The sequence below is a fragment of the Varroa destructor genome, unplaced genomic scaffold (assembly GCF_002443255.2).
Source record: "Varroa destructor unplaced genomic scaffold, Vdes_3.0 BEIS01000007.1, whole genome shotgun sequence".
NCBI classification, from domain to species: domain Eukaryota; kingdom Metazoa; phylum Arthropoda; class Arachnida; order Mesostigmata; family Varroidae; genus Varroa; species Varroa destructor.
Genome location: NW_019211460.1, coordinates 3,369,279 through 3,392,269, shown reverse-complemented (window position 1 = coordinate 3,392,269; position 22,991 = coordinate 3,369,279). Strand labels below are relative to the sequence as shown.

Genomic DNA, 22,991 nt, shown 5'->3' with positions numbered 1-22,991 from the left:
ATTCACATATGATTGCAAAATCTGCCTTTCGTCATATGAAAATAGATGATTGCGTGCTGTGTATAAAATAATAGCAACAACAAATCATGTGACCTTCTAACCAATGCCTATAATTATGTGTTCGTATATATATATATATATATATATATGTGTGCACCACGATGAGCAATCTGCATAATTACTTATTAAAAAATATATTAATAGTAACATACATAACTGCAATTATGTAATACTGTCAGATGGTTACTGTATGACTGGTATAATAGTCATACGGTTACAGGCTGGGCCGAAGACAATGAGACGCCTAATGTTATCCTGAATGAAAGTCTTCACAATGATCATAAAAGATAGCACAGGATATACACTAGTCATCTGCTCGCGGTCATCTCATTAAAATTTAGGTTAATTCGACGTTATCACAAGTATAAGTTGATAATTTGGATCGCTAACATGAACTTGCATGTGCGCTTGATTTTTTTTTCACCAAGATGGCCGGTAAAGGAACGTAAATCGATTGAGCCTGGGTTAGTTGAGAGAGCGAGAGAGTACCCTTTAAAGGGGGTCTGGCTAGCGGCAGTTTTTCTTTTCTTAGGTGGTTGATACAATGTTGGCAGTTTTGTTGCACCGGAAAAAATATATCACTGTATCCAGTTCTGCCCGTACGGTTACGGTATTCTCCCCACGGTGGACCCTTTGGTCCTCGCACCACGTTCCGAATGGTAGATACACTTCGGTTTCGTTGACGCCGGCTTCGACAATCGGAGCAACGATCATATCGTTTCCTAGGTGATAAAAACGTGCATTTGATTAGAATAGGTGACAATTCGGTAGCGACGACAGCTTTTTGAGGCCTAAATAGTTTTGTCAATAGAAAAAAAATGCTGCGTCGAGTATTGTTCTTTATGCGCTAGTAGGAGAACTGAGTTATATGAAAGAAAAGTGGGCTTGTTTTAGCAGTTAGTTGTTCAAAAGTTACAGTTTACTATTGCTACACAAAATTCGATATACTGAAGTTGTTAGAACAAGTGTGTACGCACCGACAGCAAATTGGTTTGGGAACTTATAACAGTTGTCGTTCCTGGGATCAAGTGCCCATAAAGGTCGCACAACCGGGAAATTCGGTTCCTCTTCAAGGGAACGGCCAATTGCTTTGAGAATCTTCTTTTCTCGAAGATTGACTAATTTACGGATGATTTTGACAACTTCAAATTCGGCGATTGCTCCATTTCCACTGGGAACACGACACACCTGTAAAGCCAAATAGTGTATTGCTTACATAAGTGTGGATAGCGACGTGTCCTCGTATTCATATTTGTGCTTAAAAATAAGCCTTAAACATGAGACATAATAATCGACAACAAGCGCTCGTTGTGGCAATGCTTCTGAACATTATCGAAAACCAACCTGTAGGACGGGCATGAATACGGCAAATTGCCACCAGCGGACATACAGTTCGGTGTCCTCGTGGGTCCCTGCTTCGATGGCCAGATCTCCCCCAACACATCCTGGGTTTATCAGGTTATGTCCAAATAGTCCGATCATCATCACCTGTTATTACGAAAAAAATAATACATTATCGTTATGACGTCTCGCATCCAATATCAAAATCATGGAACCAAAACCGCTGACGGTATTCCTCATGGGAGATAAAAATAATGAAAATTTCCATGATTGTTTTCTCGACTGTAAAAGGGAAACGAGGTCGCAGTGATCAATACTAGCTTATTTGGCGATGTTAATGCAAAAACGAATATGCTCTAAGTTTTACGCAAGCAAAGGTGCGGTAAAGCACAAAGTAAATCAAAAAGCCCCGAATCAATCACTAATTTCTGCCTCACGGCGAATTGGTGGGGGGGGGGGGGGGGTAGTAGGGCGCAACACCTAAATTTCGGCTGCTGAGCCGAAAGCTGGGTTTATTCCGGCTGCTGAGTTTATTCTGCGATTAACAAGTACGTCTCTAATGGTTGACTGCAGTCGCAAGTAAGAATAAAGTACAGTGCTGTAGTACCTCCACATCAATTTTAACAACAGCTAAGGTAGAAGAGTGGAAGAATTAAGTTTGAAATATTTAGAAATAAACAATAAACTTATCGTACCTTAGCTGGCAGGCTGCGTAAAGCCTCCCAGGAAGCTTCTTGTCCGCCTAGAATTACGAAACCTCGTTCTCCTCCGGGGCTTCCTATATATTCACTAACGTCTTTTACTACATCTAAGTATTGATCGAGGTAACTTCTGCCCCTGTTGTTTACATAATAGTATGGCAAAGTTGACGATTGGCCTCCCTGAAAGCACATTAGTGACATCAAAGCGTCGGATTCGAAATCTCCATATAATTTATTCAACTGTAGTGGAAACTTCGAGGGTTTTTAAAGTTATAAGGGCAATCGGCGGTGCACATAAGGAGTAGTTCACTATGGCTAATAGGAAGTGCCCTGTTGGCTTGCAGGGTCCAAAGCTTTGACATAAGTTGAGGTATTTCAAACGCTTCCACAGCACTGTAGGACAACCTTCTTGGCCTATATCACCTTTGATGGAATGAGCTATAATGTCTGGTGGACGAAGTTTCGGTTAGATCAAGATAAGAGTATAATTGCACAGAAGTATTAACTTGCCTGAAAAACGAATCCGTCTACGCCGTAAGTTTTTTTCAAAGCGTATAGTTTATCAAGGAACCAGGCAACCGCTGTATTAGTGCTATAGAGGTCGATAGGTGAGCAGAGTTGACCCTTCCATCGAGTGAACATAGGTACGTTGTTATCATCGTGAATAAGGACCTCATTTTGTGATACGCGGTCAAAATTAGATGAGTTTAGACAGACGTACGGATCTACTTCAACCATCACCTATAAGGAATTGCGCACGTGGAGTAAGCTACCATTGAAACGACTTGAATATTTACTACAGTTTGCGCGTTACTCCTGATCAGTCGTTGTTTTTACTCTAGATAAAAAAAAGATGCGTTTCTACGCGCACGGTCCATGTATCCTGCGACTCACTTTTATGTCTCTCTTTTGTAGTTGTTTCATCATTTCGATCGGCTTCGGAAAGCGATTTGTGTCGAAGTCGAGGTCACCCGAACTGTGTTGCCACCAGTGTTGAAGGACAATAACATGCGCCTGAATGAAACCTTCGTCACTCTTGAATTTCTCTGCAAAGGCTAGCACCATCGATTGATTGAAGTCATCCACGCGCTCAACCTGTCAACGACACGTAGCACACAATTTGTAGCTGTGTCACAAGATATGGCACAATGAAATCATGTAGCAAGTATAATCGAACAATAAATTATATTGAAGTCCACACGGATTCTGCAGTAAGATACGTATCACACACACGACTGCATCATAGACGATTACAGATGTTATAACGTAAACTACGAAAATTATGGACCTGTGGAGCAAGAATGGCCTTGGCAAGAAATAACGTCGTCGTTGAGTTTCCCTCGAGCAAACGCGTTCCTGCTTTTTTGGCCTCGGCAGCTGCATCGTTTGTCGCTTGACCGAACGCGGCCTGCGTTACAGGCAGCCCAGAAGTTCCATTTGTCACTCGTTTGCCACCAGCATCCTTTGGAGTCGTAAGTGACATTAAAGAAACCTAAAATGTATAAGAAAGATTGAAACCGTGTAATCTGCATTTAAAATGAGCATTGCACTCATACTTTACAAGCAGACCCAATTTTAAGAGATAGTTATGATTGTGCGCCTCGTGCGTACATTCAATTTCAAAAAAACAATAGTGGATAACAATATTTATTACTACGTTATGTTTAGAAGTTAAGCTTTACTTTGGTTTAGCAATGAATGACGATATTAAGAGATATTAGAGTTAGCAGTTTAGCGCCATTCAATCCCGTTTCTGCTAAATTTGTCCTTTTTGGAGATCTTAAGGGATCTGCTGAGTACTAAGCGTTCAACCTAGCCATGTTCAGATGTAGATACATTGAGCGATAAGGAGAAGGTAAGGCATATATATTCGAAATAATCTATAATCAAAGTATAATTGGTCTACAGTTATACGCGTTCTGTAATTGAGTATATTGCGATTGGCACTTTTAAAATGTATTCATCGATGGTGAAGCGCTAGGTAATACAACGCATGAGTAAGTGTGTTAACCTTCAAAATGTCTGCTAATTTCTCAGAGTTCGATATAAGAAGCACGTTTTGTTATTTTATACCGGTCTGTTGTTAAACAATTTGACGACGTGCGATTAACATTCATCCATGGACATCTGTGTTTTTTGTGCTTTTTTTTTTGTCCTCTGCTATCAGCTTCAGAACGTGCTTAACAAACTTCATCACAGGCCTTCCTGCAAGGTAATCTAACTTAGAGCACGTAGAGGAATTATATTGCAGAAACGTCTACTTCGATCGAGAATGCGGTCAATACTTATGAATGAAACAGTTGCATACAAAAATCATGTAAACTGTAAACAAAATTAGGCTTCCATAACATGTTCATGGTGTAATTACGAAAAAAAATAGCTTTAAAAAACCTATTCTGTTGCTTTTCTTCTGTGTTATGGGTAGTCCTGAAAAGGCATCCGGCATAAATGTAAATACGTACTTTTGCGTGCGGTTAACTTTAGATAGGTCACAGCTAACCGGGCAAAACGAGTTTTTTACTTGTAGGAGTTGATAAAAAGAAGTATTCGGACAAAACAACTAGAGCCGGTCCTGATTTTTTTTTACTCAGTTCCGTATGCTTTCCGTGTACGGATCAGTGCAAACTTACAAACGATTTGGACTTAAGAATTGCCGTGATGCCAGTTAACGATAGACACTTTTTTTACAAAGACAAACGATACACATGTTATGCTACTGTTCTAAATTTGTCCTTTTTGGCGGTATCTCTCACACGCTTAATTGGTGTCACAAATGATGAGACAAACTATTTGCTTCAAACAAGAGCACTTACACAATCTCTTATGTATATATATATGTATATAATAGAAACATACCTGTTGCGCGCGGATATACGGATTCAGGGTTCGCCTACTATGTGCGAGCTGAGGGAAGAAAGACATATGAACATCGAAGGCAGTCTCCCCTTTGCAGATCGTATAGTTAAGAACATTGTCGGTGGTGTAAAGGAGAAGTTGATTGTCTCCCGTTGAATTAAAGCTAAAGAGAACCTCATCCTTCTCCTATGAAAATAGCAAAATACACGGAGAAGTTAGGATCCAACAAGGTAAGTTAAACTTTGCAATTTGTATATATTTCAGGCAGTAATTCTCTAAACGTGTGATTTTCAATTCCAAGCTAGCTCTTTCACAGTTTCGAACAATGTCAATGCTATGGATGTTCAATTGGAGAAATGAGAACGTACCTTTTTATGAACCATTATCCCAACGCCTTTAGAAGATAGCCAATAGGGTTTGATAATGGTTCCCAATGGTTCCTTGCCGGTGTCGAACTTGATATAGTCCACGTGAAAATCTCTTGAAGGCCAATACAGGTTAGCGACTTCGCCCATACCATACCTACAATAGATTTCAGATAAACAAGTCGTTACTGATTAAATGATGCAGAATATTGATAAGATCCCGCTTGTTCACTTAATATTGATTCTTTTAATATACATGATACTAAATACAGACATTCGTTTAAATAACAGAGAATCTAATTATGCTATGCTAAATCCTGTAGATTCTAACTAGGTGCCTGGTACAAATGTCCTGCTAACTTTTAACTTGACATTTTGAATTGTGATTGCATAGAGAATAACTTGACCATTCGGCATTTCGTAAATTGTAAGTGTCTTCCATGTCCGAATGCCCCATCTTCTTCCATTGAACATTGTAGCATGTGACGTTGTTGTCTCTATAGTCGAGATAAATTTCTAGCCTTGCACGAAATTTCCATTCTTTGCAAAAACCCGGTTTGGCCGTCTTGCACGTGTGTGCCATTAGGGCTGTACTCAGTGAATTTGCTGAAACACGAAACACAGAGTTTATTATTCGACAGTCACACACGGCCGCAACCGGCGGAACACATATGCAGTGTTCCTACTTTTTAGTGACCATTTGATATAATTTACCCAAGTGTATTATCATGCCATTGAATATAATTTATGTTTTACTGAATGAAGCTAAAAGATGTAGCGGTTCATCTACGACAAATCTTAATGATGTACCTCTTTTGAAATATGAATTATCCGTTACCTTTTCTCTCTATCAATTTTCACCAATTTGTGCTTCACCAAAGAACATGACGTTTTATTTTTCCGTTTTTCCAAATGCACTGGTATAGTGTGGCTTTCGTATGGGGTGTTTACTTTCGAAAATCGCACCCTACACTAACTGGAAGCTTCACTGCAGTTGCCATAAAGAAAGATATGAACCGTGTTTGATCAAATTAACTAACACATAAGAATTTAACCGTGTCGACAAGTCAGTCATCACGAAGAACTCTGCTACATATATGAATATTTACACATCCTGACCCTGTTGCTAAACAATAAACATATTTAAAGAGTCGTTATCTGCATATATTTTCGATCACTTTTTAGCTTACTATTTCTTCACATCTGCTCACTGCGAGTAGGCCCACTTTTGACCTTTCACCTCCTTCTACGCATACAGAATTGGTCCCCGCTGAGTCGTGATAAATCCTTTCATTGCAAGAGCACAGCTGCTTCTAGCTTTTAGCCATTAAGAGACAGAATTACGCTAGAAATTGTAAGAAATTGCCTCAATTCTTTAAGAAGACAGTTGTCTACTTCAATTCACGAAAAGCTTACCGAAGGCTATATATATATATATATATATATATATATATATAAAAAATTGTGAAAGCAGTTATTCTGTAGCTTGCTATGCTATACTATGGCTTGTTGCAAATAAGCTGACATGATGCCGTCGGTGCGATTATGCTGCACACCGCGAAAAATAGCAGATTCAAGCTCATTGTTCTGACACATAGGCTTGAAATCATCTGATTCTGATTACTGGACTTAGTAGTTACAAGGTACCGCAAAAGATTGCGACTCAACTTGCTCACATTGTGCAAATTTATAGTAAGACTAATCGACTTTATGGCGAGGTACGGGCAAGCTTACCTAATTTCCCATGAAGTAACATCCCTCTCCAGTTATGGTGTATATAAAGATCCCGTTCATCAAGTTTAATGCCCATCTTGACATGCTTCGAGTCTTCTAGTGCGCGATGTAGATGATGCGTTAAGAACACGATCGAAAGGATAGATGCCATCAGGAACGCTAGGACCACGCGAAATCGGACGTCCGGATTGCGCAAGTGGCGTGGAACAGAACGAATGAAGCCCACCTGCATTCGATGCAAACAAAAACTATTTTAGGCCTTTCTTTACTGATCTCTAATGGAATTAAGGGACTGCCATGATAGTTTCCTGAGTAGCCGACGTAACCGAAAGGCGTATGACTGATCGCGCATCATGCAATGAAACTGTGTTACGATCAAACTCACTACGCTGCCGAAACAAATCCGTCTGTATGCATTTTTGTCGGCTAAATTCTGTATCCATATATTGGCTAATTCCAATCCGGCTAAACGAAGACGGTAAAACCTTGAAATTGATAGAACTTCAAAGCTGTGTACGAATGTGCGTGTGACTTAATTTAGGCGGACGTCTAAAGCGTCACGGCTGGTTTACCTGCTCACCTGGTCCATCTAAGTTTCGAAGATTAGTTAGTTAAATTAAAAGTTTTCTCTCCTATGTACTCTTCTGTCTATTTAGAGCATGTCTTTAGTAGGAAGGCTATTGTATTCACTTGAGATATGGACATCAAATGATAGGGCGCCACTACGACTTGGGTCACGATGCCTGAGGAGCGGGCGAGATTGTTTCCTACCGCAGGTCTTTTACTATCATCATTTGCCGATGAAATCATTAAAACTACTGCGCAGCAGAAACATAATATGCGTGCCTTCAGGAGGCTAAGTCAGTCAACGATACACAGGCGTGTATACGTTCCAAGCGTATTCTATACATAAGTTTAACGAGTCGCTCGATGGGGCAGTCGTGTCGTGCTTGCTGGTAAACTTCTAGGTGTCCTACATTGGAAACTGACCGTAGATAGGCTGAGGAGCAGCCTAACGGCAATAGCGAACACAGAAACTCGAAAAATTTACAAATAAGCTGAACTTCCCGCAAACAATATTCTATTACAGATCATGTCACAGATGATATCGCTGTCTGACAGCGCCGAGTTGTGCCCCGACTGGGGCACTGATGTCTTTTTAACGACAACGTCTACTCGACAAGAGCAGATAGCTCACTTCATTATGGCGGTCCGAACTGTTCGCTCCGTTAGAGGCGATCACTGCTTCTATTTTCTTAATACTCATATAGGATTTTATTTGGCTTAGTCGATATAACCGGGTATCTCTCTGCTGTCCATGATGTGATTAAGCATTTAATTTCCACGGGTACTAAAAGTCTGCCTAGCTATTATTTGTTGTATTCAAAATGGGGCAAACAGTATTAAAAGACTAAGTAAGTGAAAAAAATATCTCATTTACAAAGGACTTACAATATGAGCCTTGATTGGCGTTTGTACTTTTGGTTCAAAGCGGTTGCCGCGCCTCGCGATTTGCTCCATTCGTATCATTTCGATTGACTTATACTGTGTACGCAAATTGCTAAACTCCTCGTGATAAAATGGTTTACATCGACGTTTTGGCTCTAGCCAATTTGTACGCTTTCAATTGCGAAGACATTTCTATATCGCTTCCGTCTTGTTATCGGTGTCGACGTTCGTTGCTGAAAGCCATACGCGTCAACCAGGTTCATGTCCTTGGTACTCGAACTATTTGTAACTTCACTGCAACTTTCGTTGGTACTCGTATTCCACTAGTCTGTACCCACCTCACAACCGAGATTTGGAGTTAGATATCTATCTATCTATATGCACCTTTGGCTATTTTAGCAAACGGGCCAAAGCTGAATCGGGCCAGCGTATCGGCATCACCATTAGTTACTTTAGAACACTATATTCAATTTCAGTATTCTGGTAATTTATTGCTGCGTCATTATGGGACTATGCGATGGCACGATTTGGATATGTAGGTCCTTGGCATTGAGAAACACTTATCTATCGTTGAACACTATAACGGAGTCGAAATAATGAAGCTAAGATCAGACGCGCAGCGTCCCATGATCTACATTTGCATCCCATGATCACGCGGAACATGATATCTATGCGAAAGTATGTACACGTTTGTTTTGCTTTCTCTCCCATTTTGCATCAATCGGTCGGAACAAACGAACCAATTAGAAAGCTAACAAATCCACAGACGGCTACAATCATCCGTAATCATGACGATGCTACGTTCAGTCATTCACGTCTTCCGGTTTTCGTCAAACTTCACCAGGGTCTGGTCTGGTCTGGTCTGCTTAATGCAAATTCGCCCGTCCGAGATAGGAGCTGCTACGTCCGTTAGCGCTGGAGAATCCAAGACCGAGTCCTAGCTACTAATGAAAATGCCGATGGCCAGTGCTATGTGTCAAGGGTGGTAAACTACGATCGCTATTAATTCCATTGCACAGATTACGATAACTTGCTGAATCATCTAACTGCTTAAAAATAGTGCCAACTACAGATCGTTATCGCGGGCTTTCCGTGATTCAGACCCTTTTTCCTAAGCTACTTGTGCGAGAGAGGGACGCGCTAAAACGAGCCAAGACAAAGCACGAATATATTCAGAAAAATTGGACGCACACTCGGCTATTTCGCCAATATGTGTTTATACAAATGACGCTTAAAAGCCTCATGTTGCCGGCCGCAACAGTATCGATGACATTTGCCCGATCGTTGTCGTCCGATTAGAGGCCGGAGTAGCCTTTTGTACACTGTAGTATATAGATATGTAGAAACAGCGGTATCCGACAGCGCGTTTCAAAAATACAGCAGCCATTTATGAGCTTCTCCAGACTCACGATCACTCGACCAGCGGCAGGCGTCGAGAGCACGCCCTGATATATCGTGCCAAGTGAGCTTTGAGCTACACTGGATTGCGTTTTGTCAGATCCTATTCGTTTCAATCCGTTATGTTCGCCTTCTACCGGAGACTGCGTCCAATAGCGCAAGCTGCGCTCGACGGCGGTGTGTAGAAATGCCGCCGCCACCAACGACGGCGAACGCCAGGAGGACGGCTACGTCGGACTGGCGCCATTGTAGATTGCCACGACGAGTTGTTAATAGTAGCATCGACAATAGCGACAGAAACTGGGAGTCGCTGCGGAGCTTGTCGCGCACTAACTAATTAGAGATACGCACTACTAAACTGCACGGTTTGTTGTGTTAGAGGACTTCTGTAGGGACAGGATGTGCGGGTGTGCATTCGGCTGTGCCTCTGGATTACTTTCGCTGCTGTTTCATGGCTGTATGGTCTACGAGACATAGCACAGCAAAACACTGACAACATATGTATATCTTCCGAGAGTTCGAACAGCTGCATATGCGAACGTGGTAGCGGGGCTGGAACGTCCCACAGGTGTCAGTTTTTGGCGGTGCACGTTCGTAGTCGATGAGCAGACTGAGTAATCCCAGACTTGGGTTTACCGATACCAGCGTATCATGTGTTGCTGCTACCAACAACTGCCCTTTCATCGTCAGTAAGCATCTCGTCCGCTTAAGCCACACTGCGTCCGTATCACATTGTTCAGTGGAGAGGGCAGGCCGGGATAACTTTTTAGCTCCGATAACTGACGCGTTCTGCGGAGCTCCAGTCAGAACGTCTCATGATATCCAGCTGTTTCAGTTCGACTACAAAAATTACTCGAGCGATTGCAACGCAGTGTTTTTTGCCTCCTTGAAATCAACCAAACGAAAACGTTCTGTGCTGACGTAAATCGGGCTTTTCTCCTTTCGTTGCGATGAAATTTGTAGCGATTCCGATGGGAACCGAAACAAGAAGCCGACCAATCCTCCTTCACCCTTGTCGCCCAGCTGCGGTCGCTGTCACGCTCTACTCCACCGAATAGTTTGGGTACGTGCTGCACCCGCTTTAAATAGAAATAGTGAGAGCCGGCTGATCTGCGTCGTCGGTTTTGGCTGTACAGAGCGTCTAAGTGAACTCGATAAGTTCAAGTCGTTGCGACATCAGTTATTTATTAATGGTGCATTTCAATGTTAACATTGAAGATAGCGCCCTCTCTTCTCGCCGTACGAAAGATAAAGCAAGAAAGTGCTTGATAGGGACATTCTAGAATCAATCTGGCTCCATTAGGAGTGCAACGAGCAAGCTTCGTGGTGGTACAAGACAGTCACGATTACGTTAAGGCTGTTTTGTCTGTGTCGGAACAAGACAAAGGTGCAGCAGCACGCTTTTCGCTTCCTTTCGCCCCGTTTCGAGCACCGCACGGACGATGACGGTGTGCTCAGGCCGTAGCGACCCTGGCCTGATGCTGCTTGCTGCGAGTGCCTCAGCAGCTACCGTTCGAAATCAGCCAGCTTAGGCTACCATGTCATTTTGTCGGACTGATCGCCTAGCAGCGTTTTGGGCTGCAAACTATCGCGCGTCGTCGATTCTTTACCTAAGGTCAGTCAGACTGTTGCTAGCGTCACCGTTGCCATTACCAGAGTGTAAGTCTTCCTTGCTGCCGTTGACAGTGGCGGCCAGTGAGGAATAAGAGGAAAGAAAGGGCCATTGACCATCGCGACCTTGTAGAGAAGGACAACAACGATACTGATACCCATGGCCCAGATGACAAAACAACTATTAGGCCAACCCGATGGGCTCGTACGGGCAAATTAGTCGCTAAGCTTGTACATGTAGTTTGCACCGATTTAAGCAATAGCAGCTATAAGAACTTCACCGTCGACAAAAGCTCTTCCATACTATGCTTTCCCATGTACGTGCACACACATACATTCATGCATACGCAGACAGACGCGCATCGCCGCCAAACATACACACCCGTTTTTGCTGCTGCTGCTGCTGCTGCTGCTATTGAGTTAGAATGTTGCTAATAAAAAAGCAGCCTCCTTCATAGGGAGCTATTAGTATAGTATCGCTTGATTTTGCCTGGATTTTTCGGTAGCAAACAATGAGCCGAGCAGGGCGGTGGCATCGATTACCATTACAATGAACACCAATTTTTCAGCGAACCTTTCCCCGAGAATAGCGTTTTTTGGTTTAGGTTTTTGGCACCTGCTATAGTTTATTTGCGCACGCACATAGTTCGCCTGCGTTTTTACGACGTACTGTAACAAGCACGGAACCTGTCCATATGTAGGAATGTATTAAAGGGGTCAAAATAATATGAACACGTACGTTTTTTTTCGTGGGGGCATGGTTTGAACGGGTCCGAGCGCTCACAGAACGTATAGTGCAATACACTCACCCTATCTCATACTGAATTTGTTAATTTATTCCGCGCTTCTTCGCAGCGCTGAGACGACAAATTCAAAGTTTCCTTTTGCTAGAGTAACGTCTCTTGGCCGATCGCTTGTTTCCAACATGCCAAAATAAACGTAGATGACTGCAACACCCATTGCCGCTTATACTCATATTGTAAAACGGCCGATGTGCTGTGCGACGTCCCTTCGGCCTAACCAGGGAATACACATGATTAGCTGTTGTCTGATTATTTCGATAAGACGACCAACGTTCTAAGACATAGAATATTGTCGCAACACAATGCAGATGTAGAATTTTTCAATTAACGAGGAAACATCACGAAAGCATCCTTTACCAACGGGCGTCCTTTGAAATCTGATGTGGTCTAATCGAACTTCTTTCCAATAATCTCAACATTTTTCTCAAGAAGCTTCTTTTGGCAAAAAGAACGCCATTGACAAAGGTAGTAGTAAGCTTCAACACACATCAATACAGCACGTAGAAAGTTGGAATTTACCTCAAGAAGAAGAAGCCAATCGTTTTCTCCACGATCTCCAAGCCTCCTCAATTGACATTCGTCTCAGGTTGACACATCTTGGAAGTAGACTTTGCAGCAGGATCGGAGAAAGGGAACACTTTATAATTTTCAATGTTATTTCGACATTACCCTTGGCAAATTTAGGCAGTTGACGAAACTGATTACAGATTTAGATTCATGTTATTAGTAATATGGTAGATGAGTAGAAGCTTTGATATTTGCGTTCTAACGGTCGAGTCGAGTCTACCCAGTGCGGGATCTATGCGCATCATATGAAATGCCCAACTGGATAATCTGAAGCAATCGTTGTACACTTGAAGGAAAGAAGCGATTCCGGTACGAGGTAGGCTCATTTTTAGAACGATGTAAAGACGTTTTTCGCGTGATGTGACCGAGCTTGAGTTCATGTCCAGCTACAGAGGCGACTATTCACCGACTCTGCTGATGTATCCCCAGTACGAAGGCGGTGGCTACGCAAGGCACTAGAGACAGCCCTGCAGCTGTCTGTCTGTTTCTTTCACCTACTTATACTCATGCCATATTATTAGATCTGGTAAAACGTTGCGGTTACGCGAACAACGGACTCCCGACAATTTGAATGATTTAAAAATGGCGCGAAATCCGTAACGAATCGTCGATCTTGAGTCAACAAATCAAACAAAAACATCGTCAAAACGATCTTGAATTGTCTACATATCCAATGTCTAGCTTGAGTTTGCGTTGCCGTAATGGCACTTGTGACCAGCTGTGTTGCGCTGAACACAATTACTGATTACTAACAACTACTGATTCTTTTTGTTGTTAGAAAAACTCGTTGATCGTCGTATGGTTTAATGTCCTTGTTCTCGAAATTATTCCTGGAAGTTCTATCTGTTGTCGTATGACGAGCTGATGAGGTAAGTTACGTTTGGCAGCCAATTAACACAAACGGACTCTTGATGGAAAATGCGATCTATCACGGCTTCAATTTTCTCTCTTGTTCTTTTAATCTAATTTGTTTTTTTTTCTACCAAAAATATCCAATCGAACAAGGCCCACTCACACACATTGCATACTTCGATGGCTGAGTCAACGGTTCGTTGACCCCTACGCATAAATCGGTGGCCTGTAGTTGACAATTGGGCTATAGAACGCCACCACTGAACTCAGCCACTTGAAATTCCCGCCGTTCTAATCGCCTGTGCAAAGACTTACCTGTTTGGACGATTTTGTACTGCCTTGTTCAAGTATGCCATCGCTGATATTGTCCCGATGCCTACTGCCATTGCTGTTGCGGCTGTTGGCGCGTTTAGCCTGACTCTTCCGTTTACGCAATTTTTTGTCGATCTGCCAAGTGCTATCCTGAATATTCAGCTTCATTACTGTGCCTCCTGCGCCAAGAAAGTGAAAAGAAGTCATACTGTGGGCCTGCTGAACTTTTATGCAAGTGCTTGTCACATAATTGGGTTTTGAGGGGGGGGGGGGTAATAATTGGGGGTTTTGTCACATAACAGGGACCAAGCACAAAAACTGTATCTAAAATGAATTTAACAGAAGATGAACAATTTTTAGCTTGAATTTAATATAAATATTCGATTGTGTTTTTATTTGGATAGAACAGAAGGGAAACCCAACCAGGGGCCTCGGTACAGGACATTAAGGCCGGTAAACAAGTGGGCCAATTTCAACAAAAACTGTTTGATAAATCGTTCCACTTATACCATATGAAAAAACATTTGTGTTTTATTGAAACATAATGACAGGCCAGGCCATGCTGAAATCAATATTAGTTTTTAATTAAGACTTTAATTTAGTAGTTGGACTAATGAATAATTAATATTAGTTGAAAAATTTACCTGGGGAATGAGACATACATGACAAAGATTGAATATGGCATGGAAGTCGTTGAAATGTGTCTACAGCATCAAATCATATATATATATATATATATATATATATATATCTATCATCATGATATAATGAAGATAAAGCTGCTCTCGATATAACCAAAGCTCAAAATAAGATACCTCGAAGATCTATTCGTCAATATATAAAATATGAATCAAAATGCTTAGTAATATTTTTTAACTATTCTATTCAAAATGACTGCATCGAGTACACGTGAAACCTAATGTAAAGGATGTCCATCTGGTTGCCTAGAAATTTTTTACCCGTTCATGTTCCAAATGTAAAGCGATTGTAAGGATGCACTACAATTGATCTCAGGGTTACTCTGGAAAAGAAGGCTTAACTCGAATCAGAGAGATCATTACAGATAGCTGGGCGCTAAACGCGCTTTAAACCGCGTATCACCAAGAACTAAATAATTAAAATATTCTGCTCAGGGCCAGCGAACTTGAAAATTGCTTCAGACAAGTTTGACCAATGCCAAAGAACTTTGCGCTTGTACAGCTCAAGCTAGTTAAATTGAGCAAGTGACCCAGCTTGATAAAAGCGTTAGTTCGGCCATTGTTATATAAACCTTTTCTTTGTTGTGTTGGAGTTCCTATGGGGGTGGCGGCGCCTGGCGTCGTATTTTGTGACGTGGTCGCTGTGTTTGGCTGAGAGTTGTTTTCGTCGTCGGACTGCGCGGAGGCAGTCGACTTAAGGGTCAAATGCTTGAAGCTGATTAGCTCATCCATGCTGATACCCCCAGATCGAGACATCTGCAGTAATAAGTACAGACAAACAATTGATGAACTTAAAATATTGAAAATTCTGAAAATAATGTTTCTATAATAATTTTTACATATTTATAGATCTGCTCTATATATACATTAGTGGTTCGTCGTCAAAAATGTTACAGCAGAGGATATACGAAATCTTTTAAAGATCTCCATTTGCTACATCGGTGAAAAAAACTATTTTAAAGCCTGGACCAACGCATTTTCGATCGATGGGATACATCCAGGGTTCGAAATATAGAAGCACACAAGTGCATCCAGCAGTCCTTCCATACGACCGCCTTATTTTGAAAGAGCCTATGACTACCCGAATTCCCGCAGACTGTTCGTCGTCGTTCCGTCATATCGTTAGCAAGCTGTCCATAGATATTTAGTCTGGCGTGGAACGTATATACCGAAAACGCGTAAATACGTATTGAGATCTTCGCTAGTATAATACGAAGCTAATTCGGAAGTTTAGCTGACGTGCTCCTACTACTGATAAGCTATGAATAGACTAATTTGGCCGCATCTTGTATGCATACTCAGACACACCCCTTATTATAGATACAGTAAAACTTAATAAAGTTGTAGTCCTCAAAGCTCCGGACTATACTATCCGTTGTGTGTTCAGTTGGCTTCTAATTATACCCGCTGCAATGATAATTATCTATCTAATTACACAGTTTGTTCAATTACCTTCAGGTATTGGTCAATATGACTGAGAAAAATATATATTATAATTTTCAAAATTTTGGCGAGCGTTTCGCAAATGAATTACACCTGGCTAATCGCTCAAAGCTCGGAAACGTATACGTCCGGCCTTAAAGTAGCTATACAATGAACAGGAGCAACGTATGTATGTGACGTGTAATAATCAACCCATACCCTTTATAAATCAGTTTTGGCGATTGAGTCATCCTGTAGAACTCGAGATGATCTGTTATTAGCGAATTCGTTTGGTGGTAACTACGCGTGTCGGGGAGGCAAATGGTGTCTTCGCGAAGCGAAGACATTCTTTAACCTGCTTTGGTGGGGGCTACTGCCAACAGAGGACTCTATCGACGAATTGCGTATGTGCCATACACAACATCCTACAGAAGTTGGGCTGAGATTGGATTCTGTCGTGCTGATTGTTTGACCGACTGATTGATTGAGACCATTTTATAGAAATAGAACAGAGGAAAACTTCTGCTTGAGCAGCAAAATAGCCGTCATCGCAATAGAGCGAAAGATCAATTTTGTACTCAGTAGATTAAGAAACTCAACGAGGTTCCCAACCTCGAAAAAGTAACCAGGTACCTAGTTTTTTCCGACTTGTAGTCTAAAAATTTTTACGCAGACAAAACTATATACGTTCTTATGACGAAGCTAAATAAAACATTTGAAGCTCTAACATAAACGTGCAATAAAAGATACGCGGAAAATCCACGGTTGCAAGGACAGATAGTTCGGTTTTTGGTACTGGATTAATGTTATATGGGAATGTTATATATCACCACAATTATATAAGAAGCGAACTTCCATATGTACACGCTACATATTTTCAAAGCATACCGGATGTGAATTGCTTCTAAGAAAATAAATAGTAAATGTCCTTACATTGAGTCAGAATAGATGTATTGCCAGCTAGCCATGTGGGGGATTTAGGATTTTAGCGGATTTAGGGTTATACATGATAAAACAATGTGTTTTGAGTTTGTGTGTACAATGTGACATATTTCACTTACTGTTCAGATAAGTTGTAGGTTTTGAATATGCCGCCATTTGGACCACCGCTGGATTAAATGGCCATAAAGCATCTTCTTGAACTACAGATATACAACAGTTTGTTTTTGCAAGGTAGGATTGTTTCCTTAGTTTTTTTGTTGGCTCGTTAACCCATATTGATTGGGTTAGTGGAGCATAAAAGTTCGGTTCCGTGAAACCGACTCAACGGCATCGGTATCTTTAATGAAAATTATCTTGAAGGTTAATAAATCATGTTAACACACAGCGTGGGAATCTTTTGAGGAGGTGCGGGTTTAATTTTTTTTTTGCTGGTGGTAACAGATGCTCTCAATGGCCGGGTTAAGTGAATTCCATTCTACATAATCCCATTCTCCCCTTTATCGCCGTCGCATCGTCGTGCTTCAACATAGAGGAGGTATGTTTAGGAACTTCATGGGGCTATATGAAACAGAGCCGCGTCTACACGTGCACGTACATCTCTCGTAATGGAAACTGATTGCCCAGTCTCAACGGGGAGTTGTCGGGACGACGCCGCCATAGCAAAAAAAAAGTCTTAATAATAAACTATTTTTTTTTTGACAACTGACTGACATGTAAGTCTGCTTCGGGGCAAACACTGAAAACATTTATCAGCTTTGCCATTACTAGTGCTAAACGCCACACACCACAAGTTTAACCAAGTAGAATATTCAAAGTTCGAGGTATAACGCCGTCGACAATTTTGTGAAACTAATAGGCAAATACAGTATAAACACTTATGCGGCTTGAGTCGTGATCTGTTGGCGCTTTGAGCATAAACTTATAAAATTTGTTTTCCCCTATATATTTCTCTCTGTCATGTCGCCAAACGTAGATCTATATCAAAGCAGTCGGTAGTATTTCCTATACGGACGCCACCGACGATTTAATTTAGGTCGTAAACCAAAGTGCCGATTGAAACTGTGGCGGAAAATGACAAATAGATTCCAAAGGCAGTAGAATGTGTTGGTAGGGGAAACGGTAACCCAGATTAGGCACATAGGGACTACAAAAGTTAGGAAACAACTATGTTGGGAAGATCCTGTAAACGGTACAAGGAGCTAGTTTATAGGTGTTGTAATGAGAAGCTTAAATAAATAAATAAATTCAACTGCAATTTTAAAGTTCTGACGCGTTCATAACCGACGAAAGCCTCCACACTTCAGGCCAATTTGTTTCAGAGTGTCTCCAATTGTGACATCGGACAGGCACAGGCAACTGTATGGGTATTGTTTAATTGAATTTGGCTAGTTGGTTTACTTCATTGTTCTCGAATTCGACTTTGGAACCCGACCAAGTAAAACGTGACAGTCATTCAAATTCGCCTTTTATTTAACTAAAGTGTTTAACAAAGGCACACGTATTTCGTTCTCTTGGACCATCTAGGTCCATGATATAATACGACCTTTAGCAAATAATATAGACGAGAAATCACCTGACGCCGCGCGAGAAAACGCTCCTTAATAACGCTATATCAAACCAAGTGCGGTCGGTAACGTATTTGCGTGCTGAAGCTCAAGACATGTAAGATGGTCTACGCTCAAAACCTAGCGCAAACATACCTCGTTTCACTCCGCGAGCCAGCTATTTGTGATAACAACTAACACCGCTAGCAAATGTAAAATTTGACACATTTATTTATTTCCTATGAAGCTATGCAGGGTAGTAAATTGTGCTTAGGATTATCGAGTACCATAAACCTGTGTGATTCTCCTCAGTGTACCATGCAGTATTCAGTTTATCTACTGTAGACGTCAGCGTCAACAATGAACGTTTTCATTACAACAATCTATTATGCGGTCATTGGCACGAACCCACACCGGCTACTATAGGGCTATAGGCAGACAGTCACAATGAGGACTCTATATTACTTTGCTAACTATAGTATTCCGTTCAACTTTTTCATTGTTTATATGGATTTACTGACAGGGCTGTTCGAGTGCAAGCAACTAGATAGGAAAACAGCGCAAAAACAATCAAACAGTTATAAAAAAAAAACAAAAAAAAGGTATATAGCATCGAGCCTCTCCGATATGTTCGTTGCATTTTCATCACCTGGCCATCAATAGTGGGTTTTGTGACTCGTGGTCAAAGCAGCCCTGGCTCGCGAAACATTGTCCAGTTTCCAATGAAAGCGTATTAGGGATGCGCGCATTTGTACACAAATATCGAAAACCATCACAACATCAGTAGCCATCGTCGTATACAAATTATTTAAACCTTTTACAACTTCCTTGTCTGTATTTTTTTTTTTTCATAGGAGTTAAAACATCTGTTGTCTGTGGTGCGATAAGGGCCATTTTTCTCTTGATCTATACTGTCTTGGCTTTGTGTTTAATTTCTATTGTTATGCAGTTTCCTGTCGTACTCAATCTCGTGTTTGTTTTCCAGTTTAAAAGACCATTCAGCCAGCTTCAATGCCAAGTCTAGATTGATGTCCCATATTTGAGCAGTATTAGCTAATTCTAATGGACGTTTATTTAATCAGTCCCCAAAGTCGTATTAATATTGTTTATACCTGTTTCATGCGGTTCGTGCCATATTAGTTTACCCCAGTATACGTATCGTTCTGCCGTACTGCTGTTCGGTTACTACGCGCTTAGAAAGCCTTTTTTCACGTCTTTGTGTTTTGACAGAAATAGCGCAAGATAGATGGAAAATTATTCCTGCTTCCTTTTGTTAAATTATAAAAATAATCGTCTGACCACCACTGACTGTTAACTTAATCTAAGTTGTTATAACCTATAATTACAAAAGAAACCTCGCATTAAACAGATCTATTTTGTTTCGATTCACAGGTTTGCCCATACAAACGCTAGCAACAAAAGACAGAACAATAACCCAGCAAATGCTAAAATACTACTATTTGATTATTAAAATGCCTTAAATTATTAATGTTGAAATAATTATAGCCTACAAAACCGCATGGGTATAATGAAAATTACCTGGGTATTTGGTTAAATTATTCTTAACCTAACAGTTACAAGTATTACGACCTTCACTTGACTCCATATAAGTTAAATTTTTCTTTGTACGCCCACGTCTGCCGCTTGAAGGGTCCATAGAACTGAATGAAGAGTAGAGCCATTTCCTGACAGACAAGCACACTTACGTACATGTGACTTACATAGAAAAACCTAAGGTACAAAATTAAGAAGAAGAAGAAGAAAAAAGAGGAAATTAACATCAATCCAGCTATGTTTGTTTCCGTTACGTTCGTTTACGAGCTTTCTTCCTGGATTGCTGGCTAAACGTAACTTATGTTAGTAAGGTCCAAAACCAACAGCTATTGATTTGGATGTCTCACTATGTTAAAAAGTGGTTAGACGTTTGGTTATGAACGACATTAATTTAATTATTAATTAATTATTATTATTATTAATTAATAATAAAAATTCTACGTTTTTTCTCCGTTCTGTTCGTTCCGAAATATATTTAATTATGTGGGGCAGGTACAAACGATTGCGTCTCTTCGTGCCATCGTAGTGTGCATTTAGCGCAGTACATAACAAACGGATGCATTGTACCCAGTAGTTACGTCTATATATATATATATATATATATATATATATATATAACAAAAACACACACGCACATATACATTTGTGTGCACGTGTGTGTTTTTCATGACTTTTGAGCTCGCGCGTAGTTCAGAAAAGGGAACTCGAAACGGCAAATGGCATTACGCAGCTGGTATCTTTATTGCTGAGTTGAGAAATAAAATGTCTATGAAGCTATCACTTGCGAGATTGTAGTTGCATTTAATCTAACGGTAATCCGAATAGCCGTACCGAGCGACTCGGGCGTTCTTCGCGTGTCGCAGCCGATCAATATACGAACGGTGTTCTTGCTATCGGTAGCGACAGATTCAATGAAAGCTATGTTATCCGATCAAGTAGTGCAAATCGGGAAGAGAGCACAGGCTCATCATAACCGGGCTAAGCGTCTCCACAAAAGGTGTTGCTACTGTTGGACGACTAGCGGTCTTTCCGCCGGTCACGTCAATTTCACCTATTGGCCATCGACAAAGTTTCAAAAGCGCCTGCGCAAACATTGACCAACTCTTCGCCATAGAGCCTCTTAAGTAGATTACTACTGAGAGAGATAAGTACACATGTGTGCCTATCGTCACTCAAATTAGGACGACTGCTTCAGAGGATGCAGCTGTTAGCATATAGGATAACTAGCTTCCTACTCGTCGATGTCCACTATAAAAGCTACAACAAATCACAGTTGTAAATAATCAACAAGTAGCACCCTTGCCCCTGCCTATACGAGCCATAACGTTAGATTTTGATAGAAATAGCAAGGAGACCGATGTTTGCCGGACTGCAGCAGTTAAAATATATTATTCAAACCATAAGTATCCTAGTAGATTTGCTGATAAGTCGCAGCGTGTAATAATATTCTAGCTTAATACATAGCATAATACAGTGAAATTAATTATATAGATATATGGGAAACGTGTTCAATTATTCCATCAACGCCGAAGTAGATTTGTCTAGCTCAAAAATGTTTTTTGAAAAAAACATCTTAAATTCAATGAGCTTGAGTATGAAAGCGCAAAAGCCATCTTGACAGTACGGGTACAAACGAAACGGTTCCGTGCTTTAGAGTAGCGAAAAGTTGCATCACAGTCTAGAATGTGTATTTGACCTACCGCGGATCATGAAAGTGTCTTTACAACGGAGTTCCAGAAAATTGATCGTTGTCAGCAATACTTGATATCACCGTTCCCGCTGGTCAAGATGCTGGGTGCAGACAGCATGAACTTGGTGATACGAGGCGCTGTTGTTCTCGCCATACAGAGTTGCCCATGTGTCCACTGCTTATATGTAGGTACATTTCTTTGCCTTCAGGGGCGACGGGACACGACGATATCGTTATTTCGCTTTAGTGGATGGCGCTACCGCTGACCAAACTGTAAGCACACTCCGGATGATGTCATAACCGTCACTGATCGTATCTCGCTAGCTAAGTGAGTTCATGGAGGTTTAACTTTGACATATTTCAAGATGCTCCAATGTTTATTATGGTAGCTCGACTTCGTCACGCTTCAACACTTAGACAATCACACATCGAAAGAGCACTTTAAGCAGAAACGAATGTAACTGAATAAGCACTTCAAAAATGTAGTAGTAGTAGTAGTAGTAGAAGTAGTAGTAGAAGTAGTAGTAGAAGTAGTAATAGAAGTAGTAGTAGTAGTAGTAGAAGTAGTAGAGTAGTAGTAGTAGTAGTAGTAGTAGTAGTAGTAGTAGTAGTAGTAGTAGTAGTAGTAGTAGTAGTAGTAGTAGTAGTAGTAGTAGTAGTAGTAGTAGTAGTAGTAGTAGTAGTAGTAGTAGTAAGTAGTAGAAGTAGTAGTAGTAGTAGTAGTAGTAGTAGTAGTAGTAGTAGTAGTAGTAGTAGTAGTAGTAGTAGTAGTAGTAGTAGTAAGTAGTAGTAGTAGTAGTAGTAGTAGTAGTAGAAGTAGTAGAAGTAGTAGAAGTAGTAGTAGTAGTAGTAGCAGCAGCAGCAGCGGCAGCAGGAATTGTAACCTCTGCAAGCGTTGAATCAGCTGAATCAGCAGTTGGATTTGCAGCTAGAGCAGTAGCGGCAGTGTTAGCTGATCTGTATGTCTATCTGGCTTGTTGTTCTCAACGTGGACTACGGGCACTAGATAAATGCCTATCTGCTTGCTGCCGCCGTAGAGGAGCCAAAAATGTTGGCAACTGGAATCGAATAGATGACGAATTTCAAACGCAT

The 22,991-nt window shown here is 41.0% G+C and overlaps 1 protein-coding gene across 5 annotated transcripts; it reads right to left on the bottom strand.

The window, feature by feature from the left end:
• Positions 1 to 128: 128 nt before the first annotated feature.
• LOC111253675 (alpha-galactosidase MYORG-like) lies at positions 129 to 22,924 on the bottom strand. 5 transcript variants are annotated; one of them, XM_086974196.1, is made up of 15 exons: positions 22,784 to 22,924; positions 21,910 to 22,170; positions 15,320 to 15,503; positions 14,053 to 14,228; positions 7,058 to 7,283; positions 5,731 to 5,929; positions 5,327 to 5,480; positions 4,959 to 5,144; positions 3,391 to 3,594; positions 2,997 to 3,197; positions 2,609 to 2,843; positions 2,097 to 2,278; positions 1,405 to 1,548; positions 1,038 to 1,248; positions 129 to 782 (listed from the first exon to the last, which is right to left on the bottom strand). In XM_086974196.1, the coding sequence occupies exons 3-15, from the start codon at positions 15,501 to 15,503 to the stop codon at positions 589 to 591; spliced, it is 2,496 nt and encodes an 831-aa protein (XP_086830322.1). In that variant the 5' UTR covers positions 21,910 to 22,170; positions 22,784 to 22,924; the 3' UTR covers positions 129 to 588. The 5 variants fall into 5 exon arrangements, with proteins under 5 accessions (XP_086830322.1, XP_086830324.1, XP_086830321.1 ...); XM_086974198.1 differs by lacking the exon at positions 22,784 to 22,924 and having other exon boundaries at positions 3,391 to 3,564; positions 21,910 to 22,468; XM_086974195.1 differs by lacking the exon at positions 22,784 to 22,924 and having other exon boundaries at positions 21,910 to 22,467.
• Positions 22,925 to 22,991: the final 67 nt, after the last annotated feature.